The sequence below is a fragment of the Bufo bufo genome, chromosome 3 (genome assembly GCF_905171765.1).
Source record: "Bufo bufo chromosome 3, aBufBuf1.1, whole genome shotgun sequence".
In the NCBI taxonomy this organism is placed as follows: Eukaryota; Metazoa; Chordata; class Amphibia; order Anura; family Bufonidae; genus Bufo; species Bufo bufo.
The window spans coordinates 221,326,915-221,351,390 of record NC_053391.1 but is presented as its reverse complement, the minus strand read 5'-3'; the positions used below and the strand labels follow the sequence as shown (position 1 = coordinate 221,351,390).

General features: G+C 48.2%; 1 protein-coding gene across 1 annotated transcript in view; it reads right to left on the bottom strand.

Annotated features, from left to right (window-relative positions):
* RAB29 (RAB29, member RAS oncogene family) overlaps nucleotides 1-24,154 on the bottom strand; it is a 52,961-nt gene extending 28,807 nt beyond the window's left edge. Inside the window, exons 1-3 of the mRNA XM_040423967.1 lie at nucleotides 23,915-24,154; nucleotides 17,351-17,422; nucleotides 5,024-5,205 (exon numbers count right to left, since the gene is read on the bottom strand). Coding sequence (XP_040279901.1) covers nucleotides 5,024-5,205; nucleotides 17,351-17,422; nucleotides 23,915-24,038 — 378 coding nt within the window. The 5' untranslated portion in view covers nucleotides 24,039-24,154. The remainder of the gene's footprint in view (nucleotides 1-5,023; nucleotides 5,206-17,350; nucleotides 17,423-23,914) is intronic.
* Between the last annotated feature and the right edge of the window lie 322 nt (nucleotides 24,155-24,476).

The window sequence follows — 24,476 nt, the reverse complement described above, 5'->3', positions numbered from 1 at the left end:
AATTAAGGCTACTTTCACACTTGCGTTGTTCTTTTCCGGCATAGAGTTCCGTCACAGGGGCTCTATACCGGAAAAGAACTGATCAGGTATGTCCCCATGCATTCTGAATGGAGAGTAATCCGTTCAGTTTGCATCAGTATGTCTTCAGTTCAGTCGTTTTGACTGATCAGGCAAAAGAGAAAACCGTAGCATGCTACGGTTTTATCTCCGGCTAAAAAAACTGAAGACTTGCCTGAATGCCGGATCAGGCATTTTTTCCCATAGGAATGTATTAGTGCCGGATCCGGCATTCAGAATACCGGAATGCCGGATCCGTCCTTCCGGTATGCGCATGCGCAGACTGAAAAAAAAGGTGAAAAAATAAATGCCGGATCCGTTTTTGCCGGATGACACCGGAAAGACGGATCCGGCATTTCAATGCATTTTTTCGACTGATCAGGCATTTTTAAGACTGATCAGGATCCTGATCAGTCTTACTAATGCCATCAGTTAGCATACATTTTGCCTGATCCGGCAGGCAGTTCCGGCGACGGAACTGCTTGCCGGATCTCTCTGCCGCAAGTGTGAAAGTAGCCTAAGCATATTAGGTGATGTGCATCTCTGTAATGAGAAGGGGTGTGGTCTAATGACATCAACACCCTATAACAGGTGTGCATAATTATTAGGCAACTTCCTTTCCTTTGGCAAAATGGGTCAAAAGAAGGACTTGACAGGCTCAGAAAAGTCAAAAATAGTGAGATATCTTGCAGAGGGATGCAGCACTCTTAAAATGGCAAAGCTTCTGAAGCGTGATCATCGAACAATCAAGCGTTTCATTCAAAATAGTCAACAGGGTCGCAAGAAGCGTGTGGAAAAACCAAGGCGCAAAATAACTGCCCATGAACTGAGAAAAGTCAAGCGTGCAGCTGCCAAGATGCCACTTGCCACCAATTTGGCCATATTTCAGAGCTGCAACATCACTGGAGTGCCCAAAAGCACAAGGTGTGCAATACTCAGAGACATGGCCAAGGTAAGAAAGGCTGAAAGATGACCACCACTGAACAAGGCACACAAGCTGAAACGTCAAGACTGGGCCAAGAAATATCTCAAGACTGATTTTTCTAAGGTTTTATGGACTGATGAAATGAGAGTGAGTCTTGATGGGCCAGATGGATGGGCCCGTGGCTGGATTGGTAAAGGGCAGAGAGCTCCAGTCCGACTCAGACGCCAGCAAGGTGGAGGTGGAGTACTGGTTTGGGCTGGTATCATCAAAGATGAGCTTGTGGGGCCTTTTCGGGTTGAGGATGGAGTCAAGCTCAACTCCCAGTCCTACTGCCAGTTTCTGGAAGACACCTTCTTCAAGCAGTGGTACAGGAAGAAGTCTGCATCCTTCAAGAAAAACATGATTTTCATGCAGGACAATGCTCCATCACACGCGTCCAAGTACGCCACAGCGTGGCTGGCAAGAAAGGGTATAAAAGAAGAAAATCTAATGACATGGCCTCCTTGTTCACCTGATCTGAACCCCATTGAGAACCTGTGGTCCATCATCAAATGTGAGATTTACAAGGAGGGAAAACAGTACACCTCTCTGAACAGTGTCTGGGAGGCTGTGGTTGCTGCTGCACGCAATGTTGATGGTGAACAGAACAAAACACTGACAGAATCCATGGATGGCAGGCTTTTGAGTGTCCTTGCAAAGAAAGGTGGCTATATTGGTCACTGATTTGTTTTTGTTTTTGAATGTCAGAAATGTATATTTGTGAATGTTGAGATGTTATATTGGTTTCACTGGTAAAAATAAATAATTGAAATGGGTATATATTTGTTTTTTGTTAAGTTGCCTAATAATTATGCACAGTAATAGTCACCTGCACACACAGATATCCCCCTAAAATAGCTAAAACTAAAAACAAACTAAAAACTACTTCCAAAAATATTCAGCTTTGATATTAATGAGTTTTTTGGGTTCGAGAACATGGTTGTTGTTCAATAATAAAATTAATCCTCAAAAATACAACTTGCCTAATAATTCTGCACTCCCTGTATAAAGCCGGTCGATACCTAATATGTCTATTCCCCCCCCCCCCCCCTCCTATTTTTTTTCACTTTATTTTTTGTCCCACTTTGGGACTTGAACTTTTGGTGGTCTGATCCTTTACAATGCATTCCAATACTTCTGTATTGGAATGCATTGGCTGTATGAGTAATACTGTGTGTATTACTCATACAGCTTCCGGCCTGTGAGATCCAGGGGGCTGGATCTCACAGGCTCGTCACCGGAAGGCAGCGAGATGCCTTCCTTAGGCATCGCGGTGCCTTCCATGCCATCGGGTCGCCCCTACAGCCGCATGGGGACCCGATGGCACCGCCGCCACCGCAAATAGGTAAAAGCCGCAGGTCTGAATTGACCTGCGGTTTGCGGCGATCGCCGACATGGGGGGGGGGGGGGGGGGGTGTCCTTAAGTACCAGGACACAGGTTTTGCCTTAACCTGTGTCCTGAAGAGGTTAAGGCAAAACCAGCTGCGGCAGAACCTCCCAGCATAGAGACACACACACCTCAGCTGCTGTGGCAGAACCTCCCAGCACACACACACACACCTCAGCTGCTGTGGCAGAACCTCCCAGCACAGAGACACACACACCTCAGCTGCTGTGGCAGAACCTCCCAGCACACACACACACACACACACACCTCAGCTGCTGTGGCAGAACCTCGCAGCACACACACACACACACACACCTCAGCTGCTGTGGCAGAACCTCGCAGCACACACACACACACACACACACCTCAGCTGCTGTGGCAGAACCTCGCAGCACACACCTGCTGCATTACATGATAATGTGATGCTACAAAACACATACGGCTTTGATCACATCTGTGTTGGGGCTTCAGTGGCAGATCAGGTCATAAATGCTGGACAATATTTTGCAGCCTACCAGCCTCCATGATGGAAACCCATTAGATCTCATTATGGCATGGTCAGGTGTTGTCGTCCGTGATATGCCAGTGGGGCACTACTGTGATTTGTTGTAGTGCTTTTATGACACAGCAGAACAGGGAAAGTCACTAGCACAGATGTGAACAAAGCCACCTCTCATGTTGCAAAACATCATAATAGTGAAAAGAGAACTACAAGTCTCATCATGACCGAATTGTTATTATTAAAAATTAGTGGGCAATAGAACTGCAACTCCCAGCATGTCCAGGCTGTTATTATGGGGCATCAATGGACATTATAAGAAGAGGGTTATAAGAAGAGAACTACAACTCCCTGCATTTCTAGGATGTTATTATGAGCCATCAGAGGGCATTACAAAGAGTGAGTATAAGGAAAGAACTACAACTCCTTGTACTTGACAACACATAATGGAAAAGAAACCACTAACCTATCCTCAACGCACAGCACAGAAACTCCGCCGCCTCACAGGTCATTCACCACATCTATTCTGCACTGCTGAGCTGTCTCTTCCTGCACTGGTCACATGATGATGACGACATCACCCAGGTCCTTCTCCACCTGGTGTCGTCTCTGTACAGCTAGAGTCCTGGTCCTGAACATACTGTTCAATTGTATCTGTGGCCTGTAGATTTATATACTAGGGTTGTTTCGGGTATCGAATTTTCGATACCCAATCGATACTTTTGCCTGGTATCGACCTTGACACCAGGATTTGCCTTTTTTCGATACTAGGCTTCGCTATTGCGTAGTCTAGTATCAGAGAACAAGGAGCGTGCTGCTCTTAGCATGCTCAGTGTTCTCCTCAGCAGCACAGGGGAGAAGGAAGCAGTCTCTCCCTCCCCCCTGTGCCGCTGCCGCCACCAATGAAAGTAAATGTTTAATACAAATCCAGGAGGCGGGTGCTGGCGGGGAGCTGCGATTAGCAGCAGTTAACCCCTCAGGTGCCACACTCTTGTATTAAATGCTAATTAAATTATCACTGGTGGCGCAGTGTGCCCTCCCCCCCCAGTATTAAAATCATTGGTGGCGCAGTGTGCCCCCTCCTCTTAACCCCCCAATATTAAAATCATTGGTGGCACAGTGCGCCCCTTCCCCCCAGTATTAAAATCATTCATGGCAGTGGCCACAGCGTCCCCTCCTCTCCTCCCCATTGGTTGCAGTTCCAATCGGAGCCCCAGCAGTGTAATCCTGGGGATCCGATTGGTTACCATGGCAGCCAGGACGCTACTAAAGCCCTGGCTGCCATAGTCAGCTCCCTGCTGCTGTGTGCACAAAGCACAGGGCAGCAAGGAGAGTGCGAGAGCCTATTCACCCTAAATAGAGCTCTATCAGGGTGAATAGGATTAAAAGATCCCAGGTTCTGGCCCCTAAGGGGGAAATTGTTATTAAATAAAAAGTAAACACAGCAAAATCTGAATAAATCACCCCCTTTCGCAATTTTACATATAAAATATATAAACAATAAATAAACATATTACATATCGCCACGTCTGAAAAGTCCAAACTATTCAAATATTTTTTTAAAAAATGTCCTATGCAGTGTGCACAGTAACAGAAATAAAATAAATAAAAACTGCGCGATTTGCCTTTTTTTTTTTTTGTCACCTTGTTCCCCCAAAAAAATAGGATCTGACTGTTCTATTATGGGCTGGACATTCCATAAAATGCGGAATGCACGTGGCTTTTTTTGGCGTTTTATTTTTTTTGCGTGGTATCGAATATCGCAATACTTTTTTATGGTATCGAAACCAAGTTTTCTCCATGTTGAATTTTACAGGAGTAGGCGAAGGATACAGCCAATAAAAACACTGGAGTTCTAGATACCGGGAAGTGAAATCTAGGCCAGAGAAGTAAATGTACGTGTCATCAGCATAGCAGTGGTTCCAAAAGCAGATAGACTATGAGCTGCCCCAGGATGATGAAGAAATTAAGAAGATTGGGTCAATGGAAGGTTTCTTGAAAATAAATGTGATGGCTGCATGTTTAAAAGAAGAAGGGGAGATACCAGTGGTTAGTGATAGGTTGAAGAGACAGGATTAGAGCAGAGATAAGCATAACGGTAAGGTTAGGCATTTACCTTGTTTGCCAATAGTATACATGGCACAAGATCTCCATTGGATAGGGTCACCTTACTGTCCAGGTCATTTTTCCACATCTGACAACTTCTGAATGAGTCAGCATTGGTGAGGTCGAACATGATTATACAAGCAGAAGCCTGTTTATAGTAGAGTCTGGTCATAGAAGTGAATCGCTCTTGACCTGTTGACAGGAAAAGACTTACATGTGTGCACGAACATACTAAAAAAAAAGTTAGTGTACAACATACTAAAAAGCATAATTGATGCAACAGTATTCTTTAGTATTTAGCACTGCATGCAAGGACAGGAAGTATAAATCACTTCCTCCCAAACAGAGGAACAAAACTTATTGAGAAACTGAGCATTAGTTTTATCAGATTATATAGTGTTGAATGAGTCATAAAACTAGATTTTTGTACTCACTGTAAAATCTGTTTTGCTTCCGTTCATTGGGGGACACAGGCATGGACCATAAGTATAGCTGTTGCCGCTAGGAGGCGGACACTAAGCACACAAAATGTAAGCTCCTCCCTCTTCAGCTATATCCTTCCTGCAGGGACCAAGCTAATCCGTTTAGTGCAAAAGCAGTAGGAGAAGCCAGACAATACACATGCCCGAAAAGGCCCATAAACAAAAAGGTGGGTGGGAGCTGTGTACCCCAATGAACGGAAGAGAAACAGATTTTACGGTAAATACATAAATCTAGTTTTCTCATCAGTCTCATTGGGGGACACAGTCCTTGACCATGGGATGTTCCAGAGCAGTCCCTGAGGGTGGGCTTAACTACAAACCCCCTGCCAATCAGAGAACCGCTGTTCGCAAAACTCTACGCCCCAAAGAAGCGTCAGAAGATGCAAAGGTGTGAACCCTGTAAAACTTAGAAAAAGTATGCAAAGACGACCAGGTTGCCGCCTTGCACACCTGAAGGGCCGAAGCCCCGTGATGCATCGCCCAAGAGGCTCACTCTACCTGAGCCGAATGAGCAGTCAACCGGAAGGGCAGGGCCAGATCCTTAACGCGGTACTCATTCACAATAGCCAAACTAATCCATCTGGAAATGGAAGACTTTGACGCTGCCAGCACTCGTCTCGGCCCTTCTGGAATCATGAACAGGGAATCCGTGTGCCTGAAAGATTCCGTCTGGGACAGATAGATACGCACTGCACGCACCAGATCCAGAGTATCGAGCGACTGTTCGAGGATGAGACGGGTCTGGACAAAATGAAGGAAGAATAATCTCATTTAGATGGAATGTCGACAGCACCTTCGGCAAGAAGGACTACACAGGGCGAAGGACCACCTTATCCTGATGGAGGATCAGGAAAGGCGACAGACATGAAAAAGCCGCGAGTTCCAACACTCTACGAATAGAAGTAATTACAACCTAAAAAAGCCACCTTATAAGACAGGAAGCGCAGCGACACCTGCTGCAAAGGCTCAAACGGAGAAGATTGGAGAGCGTTGAGCACCAGATTAAGATCCCAAGGATCCAATGGAGGACGGAAGGGAGGGCGCAGCATGTGCCACCTCCTGCAGAAAAGTCAGAATCTCCGAAAACGAAGCTAAATTCTGCTGAAAAAGAATGGAGAGATTTTCCCTTGAGGCTTTCGTCTGTTGTTAACACCTTCCAACGGAAAGGGAGGAACAAGCGACCCACTGCGAACCGGAGAAACCTCTGATGACTGACGCATATGGGCACGTGAAGATAGACGTCCTTGAGGTCTATCAAGGACAGGTACTCCCCCGGTTCCATGGACGCAATGACCGACCTCAGAGACTCCATCTGGAATCTGCGGACGCGAAGGAAACGGTTGAGCACCTTGAGGTCTAGAAAATGACGGACCATCCCCTCTTTTTTGGGAACCACAAAGAGATTGGAGTAAAACCCCTGAAAACGGTCTTGCGCAGGAACCGGAACAATCACACCTTGCTGCAGCAGCGTGCGAATTGCCAGAAAAAAAGAATCTGCAGCTGCGGGAGAGGCCGGAGAAGACGACCGAAAAAAACGGGACGGAGGGGAGGATTTGAAATCCAGCTTGTATCCCTCTGCAATGACCGACCTCCCTCACCCCTGCATCGGAGACGTGAGCCAGCCAAACATGCCGAAACACATGAAGCCAGCCAGCCGCCCACCCGAACGGGAGCCGCCCGTCATGCAGCGGAGCTCTTAGGGTTAAAGGACTTAGAGCCCTGTTGACAGGAATGCCAGGAAGGCCGTGGGTTTAAGGAAGGCTTGTGCTTCTGGCCTGCGGCCAACTTATCGGATGCTCCCTTGGGGCCGGAAAAACTCTGAAAGGGACGAAATAAAAGGCTTCCGCTTTTTTGCCTTATTAGACCGCTCCCTGTTCTGAGGTAAATGGGTGCTCTTGCCACCTGTATCTCATCCAGGAGCTTACCAAAAAGTCTGCTGCCGGTAAATGGGAGGGCCATCAGAGTCCGCTTTGAAGCATTATCTGCTGCCCAGCATGAAAGCCATATTGTACGGCGAATAGCCACCAACAGGGCTGACGAGCGAGCCATAAACCTGGCCGCGTCCAAAGATGCTTCATAAATATATGCACTGGCATGCGAGAGCTGCAGGGCCACATCTGCAAGTTCCTCCGAGGGGACTCCCGACTCAAGACCCCGACATAGGTTATTTGCCCACTCCCCCATAGCCTTGCTCACCCATGTAGAGGCAAACACCGGCTGCAGGTCTGTGCCCACTGCTTCAAAAGGCAGATTTTGCAAACGCTTCCAGCTTCTTATCTTTGATATCAGAAGAAGAAGCCCCATCCGCCATTGGCAAGGTAGTATGTTTAGCCAAGCGGGAAACAGGCAGGTCCACTACAGGTGGAGCCGACCATTTCTTAGTCAAATCCTCCGGGAAAGGATAAAGGACGTTCACGCGTTTTGGCAACATGAAATGTCTAATCAGGAAAATTCCACTCCTTGGAGAGAGAGGGGAATCAAACTCCTGGTGGCTGGGGAAACACTTGTGCGAATGATGGGACTTATTAAAGGAAACACCCGCGCTTGCAGATGACGGAGCTGGATCCTCAACCTGCAACGTCTTAATAACTGCTGTAATTAAATTGTCCACCATGGAGGATAGTTTGGACGACTGACCTTCCAGTGAGACAACATCCTCATCTGACCCTCTCTCCTCGGAACATGCCTCTTCAGCTGAGGACATGTCGGAGTGAGACTCTCTAGCAGGAGGAGGACCCCTTTTGGTGGAGAAAGTTCTGGCCCGTTTTGTGGGGTGGCCGCGATGGGCACAAGCCCCATGATCCCCAGAGTCGGACCAGTCAGAGAACTGCCTTGCCGACAAGCGCCCCAATATATCCACAATAGCTTTGTAGGTATTGGAGACATTCTGCACCACCCTAGACAGGGAACGCACCCATTCTGGTTCTTCTGTAGCTTGGGCAGCAGGAAGCAATGGGTCCAGAACCGAGCCACTAGATGGCGGCGCAGCACACACAAAGCAGAGGGAGTCTGACTGAGGGGATTGAAATTTTGCGCGACATGATGCGCAAGCAAATGACACACCAAAGGGAACGCTTGCTTCTGGACCTGGGGCCTGGGTTCAGACATAATGATATCCCTGGCACCCCAATAAAGAAAAGGGAAAGGTTAGGCCCTGTAAGAAGGGACAAACAACACTCACCCAGCCTGTGTCCCTCCAAGCAGCAAGCACAAACAGCGTCCCGCCAGGTGCTTTAAATCCTGGAAGTGGGCGGAGCCCACTCTCCCTCTGCAGCTGGAGTGGAAGCAGGGCAAACAAGCCCCGCCCCCAAATGACGCCAACTCTTAGCGTTTATCAGGCCACACCCATTGCTCAGGCCCCACCCCCTCGCCATAACACGTGTTGGCATCCCCGGCTGAACCCAGATGCCGGCCAGGGTAAAATAAGCAGTGGGGGGGCCCTGCAGGAGTAGGCCGCACAAAAGCCGGGGCCTCAATTATTAATGGCCCCGGCAGCAGACGTGCCAAACAGGAAGTAGTGCTTAGGAGGAAACTCCGCCTCCTCTCCCCGTCGCGTTCAGGAGGACACCACCGCGGAAACGGACGCCCCCAGTAGTAGGCCCTCAATTAGCAATGGCCCCGCGGCCCTATGGAACCGGCGATGAGGACAACGACGCCGGACCAAGTAAGCGCCGTGCGTGCGGCCACACAGCAGGAGGAGCCCCCTGAGCCCTGCCCAGGTACCATTTAAACATTTACCGAGCTCCTATTACCCATAGTACCTAAGACGACCACATGGGGACCATCACATAGGGGGAGGAGAGGATACTGGAGGGGGGGCACTGTGGGCAGTCTCCTACTCACCTGTCCGAAGTCTTCTGCCCCCCTGGCTCCAGCTGGATCACCACCTTTGGTGTGTGGCCCCTTGGTGAGGGATGCTACACCGGAAACAGAGGGGATTTTCGCTGGGGCGGCCGTGGTGATGCGCTTTCTGGCGGGAGACAGAGGTTTTTACAGGGACCTCTGGTCCTCCTTTTCTTCTAGAGAGCGGAAACAAACAGGGGGTTTGGAGTCTCCTGGTTGGGAGTGCAGGCTGTTTAAGAGACTGCCTGAAGCTTCCCGCTAGAAGAAAAAAAAAAAAAAAAAAAACTGACAAAATTAGCAACTAGCAGACCTGCAATGCAGGAGGTTCTGCCTCCTACAGACACTAAGCTAAAACAAATTAGCTTGGTCCCTGCAGGAAGGGATATAGCTGAAGAGGGAGGAGCTTAGTGTCCATCCTAGCGGCAACAGCTATACCCATGGTCAATGCCTGTGTCCCCCAATGAGATGGATAAGAAAGGAAGTGTTTCTTCTCAGCAATCGCCTGCTCGGTAGCAGAGGAGACTGCCATTACATGCAGCAATCTCCTACTCAGGGGGTCGCTAATTCCATACTGAATCATTGTTTGCTGTCAGCAGAGTGCTGATTACACGCATTACCCAATGAAAAAGAGTTTGCTTATCCATTGGGTAATAGGTCCTTTACACTGTGTAATAACAAGCATTATAAGCACACAACCATACAGTTCTCCGGAGTCTTAAAAGGGTTTTCTAAGGCCCCTTGCAGACGAGAGTGTCCGGATTAGGTCCGGATGCGTTCAGTGAAAACTACGCGATTTCGCAAACAAGTCAATTCAGTTTTGTTTGCGTTCAGTTAGTCAGTTTTTATCACGCGGGTGCAATGCAATTTAATGCGTTTTTCAAGCGCGTGATAAAAAAACTGAATGTTTACAAACAATATCTCTCAGCAACCATCTCTGAAAAACGCATTGCAGCCGCACTTGCTTGCAGGTGCAATGCAATTTTCACGCAGCCCCATTCACTTCTATGGGGCCAGCGTTGCGGGGGAAAAAATAAAAATAAAATATATATATATATATATAATAAAATCGCAGAATATAGAACATACTGCGATTTTCACGCAACGCACAAGTGATGCGTGAAAACCAACGCACATGTACACAGCCCCATAGAAATGAATGGGTCCGGAATCTGTGCGGGTGCAATGCGTTCGCATCACACATTGCACCCGCGCGGAATACTCGATCGTGTGAAAGGGGTCTAAGACTTTAATACTGATGACCTATCCTCAGGATAGGTCATCAGTATCTGATTGGTGAGGGTCGGACACCCGGGACCCCTGCCGATCAGCTGTTTGAGAAGGCACTGGCCCTTGGTATCACCCTCTGCCCCATTCACTTCTGTGGAGCAGAGTCTAGGCCAAATGACCAATGAACGTGTCCTTACCTCCCCTGTGTACAGCTATCAGTGACTGACAGCTATGTATACACACAAACTTGCTTCGGCAGGCTGTTCCAGGCAAATACCGATGCACGCAAACAGTTTTCGTGCAGCCGCTCCTCGCCATATTTGCTGGGTTGTGGCTGGATCTCCTTTGGCCCCCAATAGGGTCCATTCACACATCCGTGTGTGTTGGATCCGCAAAACACGGAAACCGGCAATGTGTGTTCCGCATTTTGCAGACCGCACATCGCTGGCACTATAATAGAAAATGCCTAATCTTGTCCGCAATTGCGGACAAGAATAGGACATGTTCTATTTTTTTCAGGAACAGAATTGCAGACCTGGAAGTGCAGAGCCGCATTTCCGGATCCGGGCAGCACATCGTATGGCTCCATAGAAATGTATGGGTCCACAATTCCGTTCTGCAAAATGCGGAACAGAATTGCAGATGAGTGAATGGAGCCTTATAGTGAAAGGATGGAATGCTGACAGCGCACGGCAAGGGTGGATCTGATAGGCTGTTCCCTGCCCAGAACAGCCTGCTGGATGTGCTTCATGCAAGGGTGAAACAAGTGTTTACACAGAGAATGCTAGCAATCACTTATCATATGAACAATGAAGTCAGTTATTCATTAGTGGACCACCGAGACCTGTGGCTTTTGGCCACATTGCAGCCATATCATATCAGCTGTCTGGTGATTGCTATGTGAGCCATCACTCTTAGGCCTCATTCACACATACGTGGATTTTCACGGACCGCGGTCCGTGAAAACCCATTCTACTGAGCGCACCGCGTCATTGGTTGCTAGGACGCCGTGCACTTCATGCCGCTGTACAGTAATACACTCGTATAGATCATACGAGTGTATTAATGTACAGCGGCGGTGGCACGAAGCGCACGGCGTCATAGCAACAAATGAGCCCGGCGCTCGTGCACTCAGCAGGATGGGTTTTCATGGACCGTGGTCCGTGAAAATCCACGTATGTGTGAATGAGGCCTTAAAGGGGATTTTCAGCCATTTTTTTATTCAATGACAATGGTAGACTGTCACATATGTACTGCCTTAGCATGTGAGTGCAAAGGTTTAATTCACTCCACTCAATCTTGCGCTCACCTTTCACGGAGGCTGCAAATTGAGCATAAATTGCACCCCAACACGGCCCACGCATCCAAGATACACACTGCCACCATCTACTGAATTGCGGGCCAATAGATACCGCAATACTCTTTCACTGCTCTCTAGCAGTCAGATGGCAAGACACACTTTACAAAGTAATGAATACGTAGAGCATGCAGCGACTAACGTTAAAGCAAACTCTTTCAATCCAAAAAGGGGTTCAGTGCTTACAATTTTTTTTTTAATCTATATCTATCTATCTATCTATCTATATATAAAGGGGTTGTACGGGTGCAAAAGAATCCTCCTGCGGGACCTGTGACCAAGATCCCAAGTATGGATAATGAAGCAAAAGAAGGCAGCACTCCAATTCACTGATGAGTGAATAAACTGTCCACTTTTTTCATCACTTCTTGGAGTGCTGCCTTCTTTTGCTTCAATATATATCTCAAACTAAAATAGCATAAAACAAGTAAAACAGTAACATAAATGGGAGAAAAAGACAAAAAAAAAACCTAACTTACAAGCCATAGTCCCTCTGATTCCTTGGGGGTAGAAGGAAATACAAAACACTCAGATCTTGGCATGTGTAACATTGTTCATATGGTCAGCGTCATGCTTTATAATTTCGTCCCTGGGCTTGGGTTTCAGAGCCGCCTTTCTGAATTAGAATTCAAGTCCCTTGTTGGTGACTTGGCGGCAAATTAAGGCCTTCTGCACACGATTATATGTGTTTTGCTGTCCGCAAATTGCAAACCCGCAAAACATGGATCCCAGCCATGTGCATGCTGCCATTTTTTTTCACTTTAATAGAAATTTCCGCAAAACGGACAAGAATAGGACATGTTCTATTTTTTTTTGTGGGGCTACAGAACGGATGTGCAGATGTGGATGGCACACGGTTTTCGGTCTGGAACTTTTGCGGCCCGATTGAAACGAATGGGTCTGCAACCGATCCGCAAACAAAATGTGGATTAGATGTGGACCAAAACATACAGTCATGAGGGCAAGTCCCAGGAATATTAATTTGTATCTGGCCTAATACTCCCCCTCGTCTGGGGTGGAGGGTGCTCATGTGGGATGTCCATTCATTGCCGCTTACACAAGCCAGACCCAGGTGTCAGAAGTTGCAGTTTCCCTTTTAGAAAGGTCCCAGCTCAGATCCCCACTGGCAATAAAAATTCCCCAGAGCAGTTCAAAGGGTGTTTTTACAAAGTCACATTTAACACATCTGGACAAAAAACTACAATAAAATTTCCCTGACAAATATACACATCAAGGACACCTTTTCATGACATGGACAATAACAAAAGGAGTTGTATTCGCCTTACGAATCCCCTGCTGCTCCAGTACCAGTTCTTCCCTGGTGCCTGTTGGTTACCCAGTAATCTTCATATGACCGCTACTGTGTGACCTCAGGGGTGTCACTGCCAGAGGTCTTAGGCCCAACACACACGGACGTGGAACACGGACGTGGAACACGGACGTGAGCGGTCCATGGTATCCCAGCCTGGTATCCAGGAGCGCATGGCGTCATTGGTTGCTATGACGCCGTGCGCTTCATGCCGCCGCACTACAGTAATAGACTGGTATGATCTATACGAGTGTATTTCTGTAGTGCAGCGGTGGCATGAAGCGCACGGTGTCATAGCAACCAATGACGCCATGCGCTCCTGCTCTCAGCAGGATGCCAGGCCGGGATACCACGGACCGCTCACGGCCTTATGCTGACATGCTACATCATCACTGGAGCCAAAAACAAAGCTCAGCTGAGTATCAGGAAAGCATCAGCATGGGAGTGGCAGGGGATCGGCGAGGTATTATTCCTTTTTGGAACTTTATATTATTGTAGGCTGTTTGTTAAAAGATTCATGCACCTGGAAAACCCCTTTAAAATGCCACATCCCTTCATTAAAGGGGTTGTCTGGTTTCCCATATTGATGGCCTATCCTCCTAGGTCATTAATATCAGATCGGGGACCGACTCCCAGCATCCCCACCGAGCAGCTGTTTGAGGAGACCACAGAGCTCATACGAGCGCCGTCTTCTCTTCACCATTTAACTGCACCCAGTCGACATTGCAGCGTCGGAGTCCGTACCATTTAAGTGAATAGGACAGAGTTGTAATTACACTGCTCTGCTGCTGCAATGTCAATGGCATGCAGGTAAGGGTCCATTCACACGTCCGTAATTTGGGTCCGCATTCGTTCCTCAATTTGCGGACCCATTCACTTTCAATGGGGCTGGAACGGATGCAAATCCACATTTCCTGGATCCGCATCCGTTTTTTCGGGATCCGCAATTTTGTTCCTGGAAAAAATAGAACATGTCCTATTCTTGTCCGCAATTGCGGACCAGAAAAGGCATTTTCTATTATAGTGTCTGTGATGAGCGGATCCGCAAATTGCGGATCGCACATTGCAGGTGTCCGTGTTTTGCGGATCCGCAATTTGCGGATCCGCAAAACACTTACGGACGTGTGAATGGACCCTAAACTGTGAAGAGGTCATCAGTATGGTAAACCAGACAATCCCTTTAACGTTTGATCAGCTGGAACATATGTTAATTGTACAGAGCAGGACAGAATCAGTAGCTCCCAGTCCCAGACAGCTATCTAGTGGGGAAACTATCGAATTAGACTACAAAAATCCAACCTGTTATTCTACATGACAATTATGATAGCCCAGCCTTTAACCCTCTGAAAATACTAAATAAGTCATGAATGCATCTGAATGTCTTTGAAGACTTTTGAGGAAGCAAAACTTGAGCTTCTATATACCCATATTGCTCAATTATGAAATAGTGAAGGGAAGAAACCACTGGTCTGCGGTCCCCAGAATAAAAGCACCCTGACCAGATGTCTTTTTGGTACGAATTGAAGCCTTCACTCAAAGCCTCATTCACACGTCAGTGCTTGGTCAGTGATTTCCATCAGTGATTGTGAGCCAAAACCAGGATTGGAGCCTTCACAGACATAAGGTATAAGGGAAAGATCTGCACCTGTTCTGTGTTTAGAGCCGCACCTGGTTTTGGCTCAATCACTGATGGGAATCACAGACGTGTGAATGAGGCGCAATTCTGAGCCTGTAATATGAATGACACAGGTTAAAGCCTGGGCATGACCTCCGTAAAGTAGACATGTCCATTTAATTTCTTGATTCCTATTAGAGCATAAGGACACAGTAAAAAAATAAAATTAAAATAAAAAGCTACTATCATTCTAAAGGACTATCTATTACACGGGCACCCCATTCATTTAAAGAGGTGCCATGCGTTCTTCTGTATAAAGATGAATTTACACTGCCCTAATGGGCAGACAATCAGGAAGAGATAAAGAGTGATCCCCTCCACAGTATGGGGATGAGACACTGCTACTGCTGACCATTCTGCTTACACAAGACGACCTGCTGCCCTGAAACGACTGAGGTCTCCACACCTAAGATCCTTTCATCTGCAGGCTCCATTCACACGTCCGCAAATGGGTCCGCATTCGTTCCGCAATTTTGCGGAACGAGTGCGGACCCATTAATTTTCTATGGGGACGGAATGGATGCGGACAGAACACAGTGTGCTGTCAGCATCCGCATTTGCGGAGCGCGACACCGATCTTCAGGTCCGCAGCGCCGCAAAAGATAGAACATGTCCTATTCTTGTCCGCAGCTTGCGGACAAGAATAGGCATTTCTATAGGGGTGCCGGGGCGGGTGTGTTGCGGGTCATCAGGAGCATTAATTCCTGATAATTTGCCCAACTATTGGGCAGTCTAAGGCCCCCGTCACATAGATCAGTTGTGTCCAGCCAGCTACTTTAGGCTGGGAGCCAGAGACAACTGATATATGTGTACTGCACGTCAGTGCACAGACCCGGCGTCTGTACAGTGACACCGCCGGACAGAAAAGCTGAGCATGCAGCATTTCTCCATCTGCTGATATTTGACATTGGGGATGCGCTAGAGAAATATGAACAATCCCAGAGAAAACTATGGAATCCGTTCTAGCTTCAGTTCCCCCTCCAGCGTTTTCTACACCTCACTGGAGGGGACCTGGGCAGGACTGCCACATATATGTCAAACTGGCCTAAATGCACCTCAACTCTGAAAGTAATTTAACTACATCCCTAGTCACACTTAAGGGTCTCAGTAATTCTAGTCTTTATCTCTGAAAGAGATCATCCTAAGGGCTCATGCACACAAACATAGTCCCTGATTTATCATACATTCATTCCAGAATCCTGGCATCAAAAAGTCACAAAATAGGGCTTTTGCGACTTTTTTGCACTCGCTTGTGCAAAATTTATGCGATTGTGCATAAATTTGCGACTTTTTACACTCACTTGCGCAAAATTTTGAGACTTTTCGCATGTGTACACCACTTACTCCAGTTTTGTAATATGGATGGAGAAATGGGCGTGGTGAGCTATGTTAATGAGTTTCACTCCAGATTTATTATTGAGACTTTTTTTTAAAGTCGCAAATAAGTCGCAATCTCACTCCAGGAGCAGGGTGGAGTAGCTTCTCTAGACAGCCGCACACTGGCGACCAATGATATTACAATAAAGGGAGGGAGGGGGGGGGCGACGGAGGCCGCACACTGGCCACCAATGATATTCAAACTGGGGAGGGAGGGGGGTCTGCCCCCTGCTGCCTGGCAGCCCCTGATCTCTTATAGGGGGCTATGATATGCACAATTAACCCCTCAGGTGCAGCACCTGAGGGGTTAATTGTGCGGATCACAGCCCCCTGTAAGAGATCGGGTGCTGCCAGGCAGCAGGGGGCAGTCATGTACACAGTTCGTAGTATATTCTAACTAGAAGCGTCCCCATCACTATGGGAACGCCTCTGTGTTAGAATATACTGTCGGATATGAGTTTTCACGAAGTGAAAACTCATCTCTGAAAAAGCTTTTATGCAGACGGATCTAAGGATCCGTCTGTATGAAAGTAACCTACGGCCACGGATCACGGACGCGAATGCCAATCTTGTGTGCATCCGTGTTCTTTCACGGACCCATTGACTTGAATAGGTCCGTGAACCGTTGTCCGTCAAAAAAATAGGACAGGTCCTATTTTTTTGACGGACAGGAAACATGGATCACGGATGCGGCTGCAAAACGGTGCATTTTCCGATTTTTCCACGGACCCATTGAAAGTCAATGGGTCAGTGAAAAAAAAAACGGAAAACGGCACAACGGCCACGGAGGCACACAACGGTCGTGTGCATGAGGCCTTCCAGAGATATGAGGATTTTTATCTTTATGCAAATCAGGCATTTGGAGCACCAAGGGGCAGGTTGTAGCACTTCGAGCACCGCTACAGCTATGCCCCAGTGCTCATTACACTCCTGCCTCCCCTTTGATTGACAGGGCTAATATCCCTGTCTAATGGTGCCCGAGCTGTGACTGTCATTTATATGACCACCGCAGTCACTTGTTGCAAAGCATCAGAATAGAAAAGAGATGTCTGCTGATCGGTGCTTACCTGCAATATCCCATAGTTGTAGCCGGACCATTTCAGCATCCGACCATTGGACGACCTTCAGTGCAAAATCCACTAAAAAACAAAATTGTAGATGAAGAGAAAAAAAATAATAAAAAAAATTAGGATTATGTTACAATGTCTTTACATTTGAGGACAGGATTTTGGCTTTGATCAGGGTACAATGTATCCCATATTTGACAACTTATTTCAAGTGGTTGAAAAACTGATGACAATTTGTACCAGTTTGCATCATTTATGTCAATTATAGGGGAAGGGGTGGGGGTGGGGGGAGGAGCTTTTTCGGGTACTCATGTCTCCTGCCACAGATTAAAAACATTGACAGGTCCAATGGGAATTTAGATTGTGAGCCCCAATGGGGAAAGGGACCACTGTGAGCAATAGTAATCTATGTAAAGCTAAGACATTTAAATATTATATAACAACGAATTCCGTACACATACGGTAAGTTGTATCTGTCGACCCATCTGTTTTTTTTTTTTTTATTAAAATGTTCAATGTTCCCCCCCCCCCTTCTTTAAAGCGTTTTCCCCACATACAGCTCTACAGAGCAAATTACATCAACTTAAAGGGGGCACAAAACTCTACAAGTATGCCAAAAATGGCATTTAAAAAAAAGAAAAAAATTCTGTTGATTAGCTTTTTTGGCCCCCACCCTAAAAAAAAATAAAAAAATAAAAAAAGCCAGGGACAAAACAGTGTGAAGGAACTAGGCCACCTGCACAAGTTGTGGGTTACGTATGGGTTTTCCTCGCAGAATCTTGGGTACATGATTTGTCAAATTTCATGTACACTTTGCTTTTTTCCTTCGAAAATCTGAACGAATTTCTGTGCTTTTCTGCACCAAAAGCCGCATGTATTACTTGCAGTTTTTGTTGCAGATTTTCAGCCTGCGATTGAGAAGGGTGAAAGCCGCACCAAAAATCACACAAACAAATAACACGCTGCAGATTTCTAAATCCGCACGGTCGTGTATTATGCTGCGCTTATTCTGCATTCCTGTGGAAAACCCACGTGTAATCTGCAACGTGCGCAGGTAGCCCATCGGTGCCTGCACATAGTGCAGAAGATCTGCACAAACTGCAGTGAAAAAGACATATTATTTGGGACTATTTATCACTGTTTTGGTGCAGAATCACACAAAAAACTGACATGCTGCAGATTTTAAAATTGTGGTAAAATCGTGCAGCTACTGATTGTCGTGGGTGGCCATGGCTTGGCCATATGCAGACTGCCGCACCGTGGGGCCGAACCCTTAGCCCTTGTGTTAGGATTAGGTACGAGCGAACTTCTGTTTTCAAGTTCAGCGTCCAAAGTTTGGGTTATCGAAGAATCCCATTATGGATTCCGCTACCACGGACCATAACAGCGGAATCCAGAACGGAATTCTTAGATAACTCGAACCTTGTGCGCCAAACTTAAAACACAAGTTCACTCAACATTAGTTATGATCTGTTCAGGGGAATACTGATTGAACTCGAGTCCAAAACTATCAGTTTCTTCTGCGATTGTGTTCAGCGTCTGCATTTTTATTTTCCAGATGGTATCCGTTTTTTGACACGTTAGGGTACTTTCACCCTAGCGGCAGGACGTATCCGACAGGCTGTTCACCCTGTCGGATCCGTCCTGCCGCTATTTCGCCGTGCCGCCGCTCCGTCCCCATTGACTATAAAGGGGACGGGGGTGGAGCTCTGGCGCAGCACAGCAGTGCGCGGCGAGAGGCCGCCCGACTAAAAAGTCGGACATGCAGTACTTTTAGTCCGGCGGCCTCTCGCCGTGCCGGAGCTCCGCCCCATGCCCATTATAGTCAATGGGGACAGAGCTGTGGTCTGGCGGCGCGGCAGGACGGATCCGACAGGGTGAACAGCCTGTCGGATCCGTCCTGACGTTAGTGTGAAAGTAGCCTTAAGAAGAACTGAACAACAATCTACATCTGCTAGCAACCATCAGTGAAACCCATTGCATCCAGATTCCTTCCATTTTTCACGCAGCCCCATTCAATTCTATGGGACCAGGGCTGCATGAAAAACACACAATTTATGCACAGAATAATAGTAAGTGCAGCGAGTTCCCGGGGGGCCGCTCTACATATCCTGATAGTCATCTTACAATGTTTGGACCGATGAAAGGTCCTCTTTAAGCTGGGGTCACAGCTCTTTTGTAACCCCAGTCGTCCATTCCAGAAGAGTTACCGTATCCTGCATAGACATATTACCTGCTATGCTACATTTTTTTGCAGATTCTCCAGGAATTTGTCAGAAAACAACCTCTGCTGTGATTCAGTATGGTCACAGAATAATATAGGCAACATACTGGGGATCCGTAATCCGTTATCCAGCCAAGCGCACAAAACTTACACAACACTGTGTGGAGGCACTAAGTAACTTTGGGGTGCACTTACACTACATAGATCATCAACCTCGGTGGCACCTCCGGGGCCCCCAGCGGAGGGTGTAGGGCTCATGTTACACCCTTTATCAGGAGCATGGTGAATCTGCTTAATTGGACTAGAAGTAAGGCTACTTTCACACCTGCGTTAGGTACGGATCCGTCTGTTATCTGCACAGACGGATGCGCACCTATAATGCAAACGCTTGTATCCGTTCAGAACGGATCCGTTTGCATTATGAAGAATAAAGTCAAAACGGATCCGTCCTGACTAGGGGTGCACCGAAATTCCGGCAGCCGATAATATCGGCCGAAAATGCACCTAATCCACTTCGGCCGATATTGTTACATATCGGCCGAAAATATGGGGTGTGGGATTTGTCACCCACCATCTGCGGGCGGGCGCCGGGCGGGCGGTTTACTTTGTCACTGCATCTTAATTTTACCTTACAATCGTGAGGCTCCAGTAACTAACATCTCAGCAGGCAGAGCGGAGGGCGGCGTAACGTCACTTACTCACGTGGCGCGCCTGCTCCGCCTCCTTCATTCATAAAGTGGGCGGAGCCGGTGCGTCACGTGAGTAAGTGACGTTACGCCGCCCTCCGCTCTGCCTGCAGAGTTGTTACTGGAGCGTCACGATTGTAAGGTAAAATAAAATAAAGATGCAGTGAGTGATGCTGTGAGCAGCAGGGCCGGGGCTGTTATGGGTAGGGGGATCGGTCTATGGCACTGCTATGGGGAGGGGGGATCTGTGCACTGTTATGGGGAAAGGGATCTGTGCACTGTTATGGGGAAAGGGATCTGTGCACTGTTATGGGAAAAGGGATCTGTGCACTGTTATGGGAAAAGGGATCTGTGCACTGTTATGGGAAAAGGGATCTGTGCACTGTTATGGGAAAAGGGATCTGTGCACTGTTATGGGAAAAGGGATCTGTGCACTGTTATGGGAAAAGGGATCTGTGCACTGTTATGGGGAAAGGGATCTGTGCACTGTTATGGGGAAAGGGATCTGTGCACTGTTATGGGAAAAGGGATCTGTGCACTGTTATGGGAAAAGGGATCTGTGCACTGTTATGGGAAAAGGGATCTGTGCACTGTTATGGGAAAAGGGATCTGTGCACTGTTATGGGAAAAGGGATGTGTGCACTGTTATGGGAAAAGGGATCTGTGCACTGTTATGGGAAAAGGGATCTGTGCACTGTTATGGGAAAAGGGATCTGTGCACTGTTATGGGAAAAGGGATCTGTGCACTGTTATGGGAAAAGGGATCTGTGCACTGTTATGGGAAAAGGGATCTGTGCACTGTTATGGGAAAAGGGATCTGTGCACTGTTATGGGAAAAGGGATCTGTGCACTGTTATGGGAAAAGGGATCTGTGCACTGTTATGGGAAAAGGGATCTGTGCACTGTTATGGGAAAAGGGATCTGTGCACTGTTATGGGAAAAGGGATCTGTGCACTGTTATGCCCATAACAGTGCACATATCCCCTTTCCATAACAGCGCCACCCACAGATCCCCCTCTCCATAACAGCGCCACCCACAGATCCCCCTCTCCATAACAGCGCCACCCACAGATCCCCCTCTCCATAACAGCGCCACCCACAGATCCCCCTCTCCATAACAGCGCCACCCACAGATCCCCCTCTCCATAACAGCGCCACCCACAGATCCCCCTCTCCATAACAGCGCCACCCACAGATCCCCCTCTCCATAACAGCGCCACCCACAGATCCCCCTCTCCATAACAGCGCCACCCACAGATCCCCCTCTCCATAACAGCGCCACCCACAGATCCCCCTCTCCATAACAGCGCCACCCACAGATCCCCCTCTCCATAACAGCGCCACCCACAGATCCCCCTCTCCATAACCGCGCCACCCACAGATCCCCCTCTCCATAACAGCGCCACCCACAGATCCCCCTCTCCATAACAGCGCCACCCACAGATCCCCCTCTCCATAACAGCGCCACCCACAGATCCCCCTCTCCATAACAGCGCCACCCACAGATCCCCCTCTCCATAACAGCGCCACCCACAGATCCCCCTCTCCATAACAGCGCCACCCACAGATCCCCCTCTCCATAACAGCGCCACCCACAGATCCCCCTCTCCATAACAGCGCCACCCACAGATCCCCCTCTCCATAACAGAGCCACCCACAGATCCCCCTCTCCATAACAGCGCCACCCACAGATCCCCCTCTCCATAACAGCGCCACCCACAGATCCCCCTCTCCATAACAGCGCCACCCACAGATCCCCCTCTCCATAACAGCGCCACCCACAGATCCCCCTCTCCATAACAGCGCCACCCACAGATCCCCCTCTCCATAACAGCGCCACCCACAGATCCCCCTCTCCATAACAGCGCCACCCACAGATCCCCCTCTCCATAACAGCGCCACCCACAGATCCCCCTCTCCATAACAGCGCCACCCACAGATCCCCCTCTCCATAACAGCGCCACCAACAGATCCCCCTCTCCATAACAGCGCCACCCACAGATCCCCCTCTCCATAACAGCGCCACCCACAGATCCCCCTCTCCATAACAGCGCCACCCACAGATCCCCCTCTCCATAACAGCGCCACCCACAGATCCCCCTCTCCATAACAGCGCCACCCACAGATCCCCCTCTCCATAACAGCGCCACCCACAGATCCCCCTCTCCATAACAGCGCCACCCACAGATCCCCCTCTCCATAACAGCGCCACCCACAGATCCCCCTCTCCATAACAGCGCCACCCACAGATCCCCCTCTCCATAACAGCGCCACCCACAGATGAATTTCATTCATGAAAAAGAATTATTAATAAAATCATTAAAAAAAAAAGTATTTTAAAAGTATTTGGGCAAAAAGGCCGTTTCGGTTTCGGTTTTCGGTCAAGGGCATCCTGAATTTTCGGTTTCGGACCAGAATTTTCATTTCGGTGCACCCCTAGTCCTGACTTACATTGAAAGTCAATGGGGGACGGATCCGTTTTCAATTGCACCATATTGTGTCAGTGAAAACGGATACGTCCCCATTGACTTACATTGTGTGTCAGAACGGATCCGTTTGGCTCTGCATCGCCAGGCGGACACCAAAACGCTGCAGGCAGCGTTTTGGTGTCCGCATCCAGAGCAGAATGGAGGCTGAACGGAGGCAAACTGATGCATTCTGAACGGATCCTTATCCATTTAGAATGCATTAGGGCAAAACTGATCCGTTTTGAACCGTTTGTGAGATCCCTGAAACGGATCTCACAAACGGAATTCAAAACACCAGTGTGAAAGTAGCCTAAAGGATGGGGCCCATTCACACAACCGTAAGGGGTCCATGTCCGTATTAGTCTACTTTCACACTCGCGTTTTGGCTTTCCGTTTGTGAGATCCGTCATGGGCTCTCACAAGCGGTCCAAAACGGATCAGTTTTGTCCTAATGTATACGGAATGGAAAAAGGATCAGTTTAGTCTCCATTCCGCTTTGGAGACGGACACCAAAACGCTGCCTCTTGTGTCCGTCTGATGAAACTGAGCCAAACGGATCAGTTCTAGCACACCATGTAAGTCAACGGGGACGGGTCCGTTTTCACTGACACAATAGAAGACGGATCCGTCCTCCATTGACTTTCAAAGGTGTTCAGATAATACAACCGCATGCATCCGTCGTGAACAGATCCGTTCATGAAGAATCCGCCCAAAACGCGAGTGTGAACATAGCCTTACACACTGCAAATAGCAAGTCGGCAATGGCCGTGTGCAATCCGTGCTGCGGACCCATTGACTTGAAACGGTCCACGACCCGCAAAAGATAGGACATGTCCCATTGTTTGCAGAGCGGAGGCATGGATAGGAAGCCCACGGAAAAACTCCGAAGTACTTCCATGGCTCTGCACCACAAGAGACAAAACATGTCCTATCTTTTGCCGTATCGTGCGGATCACGGACCCATTCAAGTCAATGGATCCATATACGCACCAGAGTACACGCAACTGGTGCCCAATGCATGGCGGTCTGCGGCACGGGCACAGAGCCCTTACGTTCATCTGAATGGAAGGAAGATGGGGTAGAGGAGATGAAACACAGAGTGAGGACCAGCCTGTCCTAAATGAGAAGGATTGGAAGAAAGGGCACTATAGAGACGCTGTGCCCAGGACGCAGGAATGCCACTCACCTCCCATGGTCATTTTGTAATCCTTGCCAAACACGTCATGGACGTACCTATTTAACAGTGAGGTCTTCCCAACAGCGGAATCCCCCACTACAAGCACCTTAAATAAATAGTCAAAGCTCCCCATAGCGCCGGCACAGCACTACACGGGCATGGCTGCAGACAGCTGGCACCCTGTGCTTAGTGGCTGCCCGCCCAGGTGCACACTCGACCTGTCATGTGAGGCTTTCCACACTCGTCCGCCCCAATTACTTGTGTAAGAAAAGCAGAAGTAAAACTACAATTCCCAGAAATCTCAGCGGCGGAAGTACGCAAAGGGGCGGGGCCGCTGGATAACCTATATAAGGCAGACCATGCAGCAGGTGTTTGAGCGTGTGGCCAGTCTCCCACCATGTATTTGTGTGAGGGAAGGGTTACATTATGGTGAATATACAAGCTGCAAATTTGTTGCAGAAATATTTGCGAGGGTTTCATTCTTCTAAATGGGGCATGCAGGAATTTCGGCACTAGATATGTAGGATATGCTATCACACTTGAATGGGACCAGCAGTTGTAATGGGGCCAA